Source organism: Uranotaenia lowii, chromosome 3 (genome assembly GCF_029784155.1).
Source record: "Uranotaenia lowii strain MFRU-FL chromosome 3, ASM2978415v1, whole genome shotgun sequence".
NCBI classification, from domain to species: Eukaryota; Metazoa; Arthropoda; class Insecta; order Diptera; family Culicidae; genus Uranotaenia; species Uranotaenia lowii.
The window spans coordinates 142,500,307-142,511,352 of NC_073693.1; the positions used below are offsets into that span (position 1 = coordinate 142,500,307).

Below are 11,046 nucleotides of genomic sequence, written 5' to 3' on the forward strand. Positions count from 1 at the left end.
TCAAGCTGTAAGGTAACAAAAAAGACATCGAGCAGATGGAAGATCGTCGACCTTTAGGAAAAATTGATTGCCGGTTCTCTCATTTCCACAACCAAAAGTGCCCTCAAGAATTATCCGAAGGGAACAAGCTGGATTCCATGTTTATCATTTGAGTATTTTAAACTTACAATAATAGGTACTCGTTAAGCCTAGTCCACACTAGGCAACATGAACTGCGATTTTTGTTATGAGACGAACTTTGTTGTCTGTTGTTGTTGTTGGAAACCTGAGACGGTCTCAGTGTCTCCCGAAGAAAATGGGAGACGCTGAGACCGTCTCGAGACGAACCGTCTCCTAGTGTGGACTAGGCTTTACAAATTTTGCACTAACTATACAAGGAAGTCACCCAAAAGTGGTAACATTTTGGTTTCGTGTATTTTAGAAACTGTCATTATTGGTGAATCGTGTTTTGTTTTCTTGTTTGCGTGATGTGATTGCAAAAAATCTATCGAATATCGTCAGTTTTTCGTAGAAAGCAACAATTTAAGGACCAGCTCCAACATGTTCTGTATAGCACCGGGTTGCCGTTCCTCCGACGAGCAACAGTACCTGGTCGAGTTTCCGCGGAACCCTCAATTGGCCGATCGCTGGCGGCAAGCCATCGAGTTGGGCACCGGAAAACCGCTTCCCGAATCGAATCCCGCCTCTCGGCATCTTTGCCTGGCACACTTCGGAACCATCGACGAGGACGTCACGCTCAGCTATCAGGAACCGAACTGCTTTGTAGATGGGTGAGTTACTCAGGTTCGATTTAAACTATGGTTGAATTCTCTTATTTCATTGTTTCTAGCAATGGGTCTCCGGTTCATGTGACTAGCTGCCGGCTGTGTCTGCGGTTTGATTTGCGTTCCAAAATGTTTCCCAAGACGGGAAAGATGCAGCATGTATCGTTGAGCAGTACCATCAGAGCCGTGATGAAGATCTGTTTGGCCCCGGATGATTTCCTCACAGACATCTGTGAAAGATGCTTGATTCGCATCGATGTGCTGAAAAGTTTATCTCGGGAAACACTGCAGCAGGAGATAGATTTCAGGGATATGATGGATCTGGTTAGGAAGGAAACTAATGTTGATCCAACGGTTAAAGTTGAAGCTATACTAGATGAGGTGAAAGATGAAACCGAAACCGGCGAAGATGCGATATCATTAGTCGTGGGGGAAGACGATGGCCAGCAGGAACCAGAAAAGCTTGTTCGCAAGGACAACAAGGCGATTAAACGATTTGAAGAGGAAACACAGGGAGGTGAATCGGATTCTTCGGGTGATGAAGTCAGAGAAGATGATATAATGGAATCTTCATCCGATGACGACGACGAACCCTTGGTAAAATTAGTCAGAAAAAGGCCAAAAAAGGATGTAAGGAATATTGAGGTCAAAAAACGAGGTAGGAAACCAAAATCGAAGCAAGATGTAGTTAAAGTAGCGAAGAAAAAGAGAGGAAGGAAACCGGGACCACCTAAACCTCCACCTGTTCGGCAGGAGTATTTGAGGAATATTTTGGATAAAAAATGTTACATCTGCGATATTTTGCTAGAAAACAACGACGAATTAGTTGCTCATTTGACTGAATTACATGCCGGAAAAGTAGATTACAGATGCGATGAGTGTAAAAAATCGTTTGGCAAAGTTACGATATACAATCGACATCTCAGCTGTCACGATATAACGATTCGGCCGAGAAAATGTTCCTTCTGCACACTCTGTTTTAGCGCTAAAGAGAGTCTCAAAGTTCACGAAAATAAGATACACGGAGCCGATCATGTTTTGCCTAAAAAGTACAAACGAGGAGACATGACCTATCAGTGTGAAGCTTGTGGTAAAATCTTTCGCAATGATGCTCTGCTCAGGCAGCATGATCTTTTCGTGCATAAGAAAGTTCCAGCGGCGACTTGCAAGCTATGCGGGAAAAATTTTGCTACTAAAGCCAATCTTGAAAAGCATTATATTGTACACTCGCAGGAGAAGCCATACAAATGTGATAAATGCGACGCCGCCTATAAAACGTCGACTGCCCTGACTCGTCATACATTGCGGCACCAGAATGTACTGCCATTCGAGTGTCGATACTGCGACGAACGTTTTCCCAATCAAGGAGAATACGACAGGCATCGCTACTTGAACCACAAAAGTCGCCACGCAAAACCTAGTGCAATGAACGTACTGTCGCGAAGCATTCCTTGCGCGCTCTGTCCGGAAATCTACCATCGTTCGGCCGATTTGCAATATCACATCAACGAAAGTCACGCTAACGATTCATATCCGTACATCAGCTGCCCTCAATGTCCCCAGCGTTTCCTCCAACAGGAACAGCTCATTACACATATGAACATCCATACCGATTTGTTCGTTTGTGCCCTCTGCGATAAGCATCATTCGTCAGCAAGTCAGCTTAAGGATCACATGACAACCCACAATCAAGCACAACCATGGCAATGTACAATATGCTTAAAGCGGTTCAGTCTACAGTCCAATTTCTCCCGGCATCGGTTGATTCATCTGGACGAGAAACGTTTCCAGTGTGATCTGTGCGATAAGGCGTTTTCCCAGAAAGGTCAGCTAATGAACCATCGACGGACGCATACGGGCGAACGACCCTTCACCTGTCCCGTGTGTATGAAATCGTTCGGCGATCGACCGACATTCTACAAGCATCGAAAACGGTGCATGGAACGCGGCGACGGCCCTACTGCGGAAATCGATCGCAAGCAAGCACTGGTGGTAAATTCGAGTTTGGGAATTGGCCAACAGGAAGAAGACGGCTGCGACTTTTGAAAAGGTAAATATTAAAACGCATGAACGATTTTGGGGCTAATAAAACGTCTGGGTATAAGAGCTGTCGCAATTGAATACTTCGAACGTTCCACTTACTTGTAATAACCGTAATTAAACAATATTTCTTAAAGTAGTCGTACCAACGAAAATAATTCAGCTGAGTTATGCGCAAAATTGAAATACCAAAATGTTCACATCTGAACCATGCGTAGATTACCGTAAAGGTCAATTCGTTACTATCTATCTCGAATTAATTAAAACGTACGTACAATATACCACTTTATTCACCTACCCTATACCAACGTCAGACCAACACGACGTACTCCGGTTCTAACGATTCGTCATCTTCCGATAGCGGTTCCGATTCTTGGTCATCCAACATTTCAATCAGCCCCAGTTTCGTTATCCGTTCGCTGCTGCATTGCGTTTCGTCTGTTTGGTTTTCGATTTTCGTCGAGCAGCTAGCCGCATCTGACCCAGACGTCGACCGAAGCGATCTTATCTTGCGCCAGATTGTCGTCTTAGGCAGCTTGTAAAACTTGGCCGCTTCAGATTGGGACAACGAGCCGTTCAGACATTGCAAGGCGGCCTCGAATACACGGTCCTTAAAATCACTGCCTTTATCTCTCTGCATTAGAGCCACATTTTCCGGTAGAGTTCCTTCGTGGAATAGCTTCATTTTGTCCCGGTGCAAGGTGGACAGTGGAATGTCGAATCGTTTACTGATAGTAAGCAGTTTTTCACCGGATTTCAAAGCCTCGATAGCTTCTTTCCTCGGCGAGGGGATGTCCTGTCGTTCGGCTTTGTAGTTTGGAACCTTGATAGCTTTGCGCCAGAGTACCGTTTTAGGGATCCCATACTGTATCGATGCTGTTCGAAAGCTGGTTCTTCCTTGCACGATTGATTCGATGGCCTCCTCCAAACGTTCCCCATATTCGCAGTTTTTTATACGCTTTTTGTTCGAACTCTGTCCAGCTGAAGAAGATTCTCCTCCATCATTATCGTTGTCAAAACTTGGTGTAAGGAAATCACTCGTTTCCGGTGTCATATCTTCGCTGTCCATGTCAAATGAGTCTAAAACTGATGTTTTCGCTATAGAAGCATCGTTTGCGGTTGCGGTCAAGTCTCCCATATTCAGTTGAACCTACGAAACAATTCAGATTGATGATCATGTTAAGGGCAATTACAGTACAACATCGTACCTCATAAAACGAAGTTAAATTTTCTACTTCGGAAGCGCTTTTCTTCTCCGTTTCCGGTTCTGGCTGCACAACTTTTATGATTTTTTGCAGAACATCTCCTTCGGTCGTCATACTATCGACAGCAACGGTCACGTCTGTTTCTTCTATCGCTAATCCTTCGACCGTGGTCGGATCCTCAGTAGTAAACGAAACATCATCCTGCAACTCCTCGTAATCGTACTGTTCGGTTGTGATTATATTCGAACCTCCAATCTTTACTCCACTTATGTTCCCATTCGTATAGTCCAGTCCTTTCAATCGGAACATTTGACAAGCCTCGAAAAAATCAGACATATCTCGAGCATTCATCTGAACTTCTCCGGTGTAAATGAAATGTAGAACGTGCTTCATCACAGCATAACTCACATCCGGAATAACGATTTTTATAACATGTTCCATGCCTCCAACCATTTCTCCCCCAACTAAACCCATCGAACCGAAAGCGGTCACGAAAATATCTTCGAAAAACTTTGACGCCATCGAAAGTACCATCCGGCAAGCCTTCAGCTGACCTCCGTTGGCCACCACCAACGTTACGTCCGTGAACAGCCCCTGGGCGTAGACGTTCAGGAAGGTATCAAACATGTGATCGCTGAAGTCGACCCACTTCACACAGGATACCGGTGGCCGACTCATGGTGGTTCCGGTTACAATACTTCCGATTTCTGCTAAACTTCTCTGGTAAAATATAAAAATTCGAGAATTTTTAATTTTAAAAACGATGCTTGTTTTTGTTTTGCTGCACTGACAAAAATAGTCGAGTTAAAATCTAAAGTTTGTCGCGATGTCGCAAGGCGTACACGAATAATTATTTTTCTCGAAAGAGTGTAATATCGGTAATCGGTTATATCGCACCTGCTTAAGAGCACTTGTATCCGTGGTCCAAACAGCCGGTTTAGACCCATATTCCGACCCGAGCAACCGCACTGGTGATCCATTATACCAGTTTAAACACAACTTTTTTTAGAGCTGGATTGATCCAAAACTGATGAGATTTGAATCCAATTTGACGCAGTTCTAAACCGTTTGACAGTTAATGGAACACGAGTGCAGTTGCCAGTTTTTTCATTGGATCGGATCTAATTTCTTTGGTTCAATTCTTGTATAAATTAGACCCTAGAATAGACCACGAATACAGATGCTCTAAGCAAGCTTAAGCATACTGAAGTCTGTCGTATATTTCATTTTTCGAACTCCAAATAGCCTATTTTTTATTTGCCCCCTTTGCACATTGCCAGAATATATATCGTGTGAAAATCCATGCAAAAAATAATTTCCAAAATTCCTAAAGGCTAGTCCACACTATGGAGACAGTTAGTCTCGAGACGGTATCAATGTCTCCCATTTTATTCTGGACAACAAAGTTCGTCGTACATCAAGAATCGCAGTTCAAGTTACCTAATGTCAGACATAATCCCTGAGACATGAGATCTGAGACCTCAGACCTGAAACGAGGGAGATGAGATCTGAGACCTAAGAGATATGAGACCTATAACGTGAAACTTGTGACATGAGACTATATGTACGGCGTAAAGGGTGAGACAAAAGGGTGAATCGTAAGATTAATACGTGATACAAGAAGTTAGAGGTGAAAAGGGCGTCCACTTCTTAGAGATTCTGCCGCATGTCTCAGGTCTAAAATGTTATGTCTAATGTTTTTAAAGTTTTCTCCTCCCTATCCCAAATAAGAATAAAAGCTAACGGTTGAATAGCCGCGACTATTACGGCTTCCGCTCTACTAACATAGATAAAAAAAAGTGATACATTCGGAAAAATGAAACTTTATAATGCCTTAACAAACAAACCTATGATTTGAAAAATATACGGAAAATTTCGGAACGAATTAATATCAACAAATTGAGATATGTAGGTGCTCAAATCGTCTATATATGGTCAGCATACCTTATTCTCCAATTTAACAAAATTGCAAGGATCCCTTTACTTCTTCTCTTCAGTGTTACCAGCGGCAATTTCCTCGGTCGCTGGGTTTGCATTGCGGAAATTCGGGAACTGTTCCCATGGGGCGGACAGATCGAACTTGCGGAATTCCTGTGCCAACTCAAGGGGCTCGCATACGACCCGTTTTTTCTCGTCGTCGTAACGCAACTCGACGTAACCACTCAGGGGAAAATCGCGGCGCTGCGGATGTCCCTCGAAGCCATAATCGGTCAGAATGCGGCGCAAGTCCGGATGGTTGGCAAAGAACACACCGTACATGTCCCAGATTTCTCGTTCATACCAGTTGGCTGCCTTGAAGACTTCGTTGCACGAATCGATAGGCGTCAGCTCATCCGTATAGGTTTTGACGCGGATGCGCGAGTTGTAGCGTAGAGAAAGAATGTTGTAAATGATTTCGAATCGATACTGTCGGCTCGGAATATCCATGCCAGCAATGTCGACCAAATTGGCAAACTGGGCCTGGTGATGGTCTTTCAAGAATTGAAGCACCGGTACAACACCTTCCGGTGCAATCAGCACCTCCAACTCATCGCCCGAAGTCAGTTGAACCTTTTGGACGTATTTCGGCAGACACTCGGCTACATACTTTCCAAAATCCGTCAGTTCCTGGCGAGCTATGGCATCCGGCTTACGAACGGTTGCTAAAAGTAAACATATTTCAATGCCGCGATCTATTTGGGTTTAAGGAACCTTTCTTCTCACGTCTAGATTCGGCCACCGCCTCTGATTTGTATCGGTTGAAAGCTGGGACCGTAGCTGTACGGGCTGAATCGAAAATAGATAACAATAATCAATGTAGATTTTCATAAATTCAACAATACTCGCAATATTTTACCTGGAGCGGTCAACACTCCGCTTCGGACGGCCGTGGCCAGGGACCGTAAAATAGAAGCCATTTCCGGTTCCGGAGTTCTTATACTTTAATCTTTTCTGGAAAATAGAGTGTTTTTCCGATGCACGAATCTGCTCCCGCAAGATGTTTTATGTAATCTGCCAAAATGAATTCGGAATTTGACAACTTGCAGCGTGATGATGAATTTGAACAATCATTAATGATTGTCAATCATCACGCTCGAATTTAATCAATCATTTATGGTTCAAGAATAACAATGTTTGACCTTTTTCCGCGTTATGTCTTTTTATGACTTCTCAGTGAAAACCCATAAAATGACTTCTCCTGGAGAAGTTGAATATGGTTATTTTTCAACTTTAATGAAAAAAAGCGGAGAAGTCGAAAAATGGTTAATTTTTAAAGAAAATACAGATTGCGGAGGACAAGCTAAAAAATTGGGTGTTTTTCGCTTCCTTGCATGTGAAATCAGAAATTTTTTTTAGATCACGCAGAGAAAACTTGGATTTTGATACAAAACAAAACTGACTTTGATTCAAAACATTCAGTTTTTTGAATCAAACTTTTGTTTTCTTTGAATCAATGAATTATCGTTCTGATTCAAATAAATATTTTTTGAAAGAAAGAATTGATTTTTTGAACTGAATAATTTTGGACTTTGATTTTAAACAAATTCTTTGATTCAAAAGAAATTTGTTCAATTGCACATTTCAGTAAAAACAAAGTAAATTTTCTTTCCACCAAAGAAAATTGTTTTCAACAGAAAGAAATAATTTCTTTAAGGGGGGGGGGGGGTAGGGTCTAACGGGTATAAAAAACACCATTTTCACGATTTTTTTCTAGAGCTATCGTTCAAACAAATGTATAATTTTTTTTTGCTTTATATAAAGCATTGTTAAAAGAACATTTAGTAATTTTTTCGAAGAAAAATATTGAAAAATGAGCCGGTGACGGAGCATTTTCGAGGATGCCTTTTAGAAAACAGGATTTGCGGTGGACACTGTATCTCAGCACAGAATCATCTGAATTCAAAAAATCAGAGCAAAATATTTTTAATAGATGTTTTTCTGGACCCCAACATTTTTATTTAACTTAAAAATATTTTTATGAAATTTTTGTGGCTGTTTGAAGTAAAAACTACGATTTTCAATTAAAAATCCGCTATTTTTCACCTCTAAAATCTCCCCAAAGTAAAAAAAAATCAAAAAAGAAAAACGTTGGGGTTTGGTATTTTATATGTAGAAAATATGTTCCAAATTTGAAAAGAATCGGATAAGTAGTTTTCAAATGACGATGTCCACGGACTTTAAAAATGTGCTTTCGAGAAAAACGCGTTTGAAGTTTCTGCTCTTGCTTTCTTGCAGTATTAGATAGGAGGAGATAAAGGCCTATAACTTTTTCAGTTTTGCTTCAATTGACTTGAAAATTTGACACAACATTCTTGAAATGTTTTACAATGAGAAAATAAAAATGAGCCGTTTCAAATAAAGAAATTACAAAAAAAAAGAAAATAAAAAAATAAAAAAATCGATTTTTTGAAAGTGTTAGACCCTACCCCCCCCCCCTTAAATTAAAATTTTAAACTTAGAAGATATTTTGGATTGAGCAAGAACCGAATTTCGAATAAAGTTTGTCCGGTTGTGTTGAAAATCAAAACTAGTGAATCAGAGATAGCTTTAGGAGGATTCAGGCTGAAGAATGGTAAGTGTGTGTTAATCCATTAATCAAAAAGTGAATGTTTAAGATTTTATATAAACTCTTGCATTACAGGACCACGGCAGATTCCGCCCCAAATCCAGCGGTCTGATTATCTTCGGCCCGATATTCAGCGGTAATCACCAGTTGGATGACCACTAAAGCTAGCAACCGGAGCTGCTTCCGGAAGTCTATTGAGCGGCCCAAGAAGAATGCCCTCAGGCTGTTGTACACAGGCCAAAATTAGGACCAAATTATAGTGAACCAGTGTATGTGTCAATTTTGTGAATAAAAATGAATTTAAAATGTAAATTCTTTCTTTTTATTATTCAAAATTCCTAATAGGAACTTCGAGACAACAGAAAATATTTCTTCCAATTGGAATAAAAGGAAAATGGTTCAATGAACCAATCCTTTTAAATCTAAATCTAAATTACATTGTAGCAAACGAGAACAACTTTGCATCAAATGGATCTGTTTTTTATTTCAAAGCATTAATATTTTGATTCAAAGATTTTTCAAAAGAAAAATTCTTTGAAACAAAGGAAAATGCCTTTGAATCAAAGGAATTTTTATTTATCCCAAAATCAAAGGAAAAAAAAATTTTTTTTTTGCGGCACTTTCCTTTGAAATAAAAAATCTTTTCGCTGCGTGATGATGTTCTACGAGAAATTCTGAGCTGTGGCTCCAATATTGACCAAATTTCCAACACGTCCGGTGGGTGATGTTCTCTGGGCATTCCAACCGGTTCCAGTTGTTTCTACCGCAACCATGGTTTCTAGTTCCTTCAGAGACTTCTCAATAGTCAGCGACTCTTTCGGTACCAACAGCAGATTTAGACTGAACATTCTTGGCTTTCAATTATAAATCGTGTGGTCATCTCGATCCTTTTCATCGGGTTCAGAAGTTGAACTCGTTCCAGTAGGAATTTCTCCCGAGCTAGTTGTGGCAATTGGAACTGGAACCGGACTGATGGCGGATCCATTCGGTACACTGGAGTTTAAATTTTGTTTTGTTTGGTTGGGATTTTTAAGGGAAGAAAATTTACGATAAGTTTCTTACCTTTCACGTTCTCCCGATTCACAAGCACGCGGAATTACTTTAAAACTTATTAGTTAAGTATATAATATTCGTGCGAGAAAAGAAGAAATCTGGATCGCTTCGGCTTCCGCCATCGATAACTTTCAAATTGGCTGTGTAGATTTTTAACCGTTTTGTGGTTAATGCTCAAGAACTACCAAAATGGTTAAAATTCCTTCTTGAATTATTGTTGAAAAATAAACATATAGTCCTATTTGCCGCTGGTAGTGTTCGCGATATTATGCTGGTTGTTTCACCAACACTTTTCAGTTTTGGGACAATCAACCTCAAAAACAACCATGTGTGCCCGTTTTTTGTACCGAGAGTTTTTGAGGTTAATTGTCCCGTCTCATCTGTACACGCTCAGCAAGTGTGCGTAAGAAATGTCAAAAACAACTCTATTGGCAGTTTCGAGCCAAAAACCATAAAATGGTTATTTAAGAACCATTAATGGTTAGAAAAAAACGAGCGTGTGTTCAATCGAATCGAAAATCGAAACGGATTGTTGTGTTTGTTTTTCTTCTTCTTCTTCTTCTCCTCTTAATGGCGAGCTTGTTCAGCTAAACTGCCAAAGATTGTCAAGTCGTAGGGGTGGGTTTTGGGCTTCAATTTGCCTCTTTAGCTCGAGTTGACGTTTTTGATGTTGATGTTTCACATTCAGTGGCACCATCCAGGAGGTGGTGATTGTTTTGATTAAAGTTGGTAAAGAGAATCTCGTGTTTCTAGTCTAACTTCTAAACTGATATGCTATTTATTTTTATGAATTCAGCTATTTCTTTGTTATAATTTATATTTGCCAGTTTAAGTAAGTCGTCTATGTTATTGTATGTTTTGAAGCAAGTGAAATTATTTCTATTTTGGTATTTTGGGCATTGGAACAAAATATGGTTTAGGTCTTCCGGTACGTTGCAGTGTTCGCATTTATCGTCGTGTGTAAGTCTCCATTGGTAGAGTTTTGTTTTGGTCAAAGTGTGGTGCGTCCTAATTCGTCCGATTGTGATTATTTCGTCGCGATCCAGATTTAGGTCATAAAACCAAGGTTTTTTGTATGGGAAGTTATGTGCCGAGAAGTATTTCTTTCCTTTTACTTTGGAGTCTTGGGTGAAGTTATCAGACCAATCTTTGTAAGTTTCATTATAAGCCAACAGAATTCCGTCACTAAGTGGTAGTTTGCAGTATATGATATTAGGGCTCGTGCTTCCTAGTTTTGATAGTTTATCTGCCTTTTCGTTTCCCAAGAGTCCTTTATGGGCTGGTACCCACTGGAAAGTAATATTTTTCTGTGTTTTTCCTAGATTCCTCAGTATTTCCGAAATAATGTAGTTATTTTCGTATTTTTTATTTTTCAGGCTATCGAGGCTTGCTTTGGAGTCTGTACATATTACATAGTTATCTTCTCCTTTACAGTTTA

At 40.4% G+C, this 11,046-nt stretch overlaps 3 protein-coding genes across 3 annotated transcripts; 1 reads left to right on the plus strand and 2 right to left on the minus strand.

The window, feature by feature from the left end:
- The first annotated feature begins 404 nt into the window (after positions 1-404).
- On the plus strand, positions 405-2,883 carry LOC129750799 (zinc finger and SCAN domain-containing protein 2-like). The gene is made up of 2 exons (XM_055745874.1): positions 405-770; positions 830-2,883. The coding sequence occupies exons 1-2, from the start codon at positions 541-543 to the stop codon at positions 2,808-2,810; spliced, it is 2,211 nt and encodes a 736-aa protein (XP_055601849.1). The 5' UTR covers positions 405-540; the 3' UTR covers positions 2,811-2,883.
- Positions 2,854-4,787, minus strand: LOC129750800 (uncharacterized). The gene is made up of 2 exons (XM_055745875.1): positions 4,013-4,787; positions 2,854-3,954 (listed from the first exon to the last, which is right to left on the minus strand). The coding sequence occupies exons 1-2, from the start codon at positions 4,685-4,687 to the stop codon at positions 3,115-3,117; spliced, it is 1,515 nt and encodes a 504-aa protein (XP_055601850.1). The 5' UTR covers positions 4,688-4,787; the 3' UTR covers positions 2,854-3,114.
- A 1,127-nt stretch (positions 4,788-5,914) lies between these two features.
- LOC129755632 (NADH dehydrogenase [ubiquinone] iron-sulfur protein 3, mitochondrial) lies at positions 5,915-7,017 on the minus strand. The gene is made up of 3 exons (XM_055752219.1): positions 6,846-7,017; positions 6,713-6,775; positions 5,915-6,651 (listed from the first exon to the last, which is right to left on the minus strand). The coding sequence occupies exons 1-3, from the start codon at positions 6,904-6,906 to the stop codon at positions 5,990-5,992; spliced, it is 786 nt and encodes a 261-aa protein (XP_055608194.1). The 5' UTR covers positions 6,907-7,017; the 3' UTR covers positions 5,915-5,989.
- Positions 7,018-11,046: the final 4,029 nt, after the last annotated feature.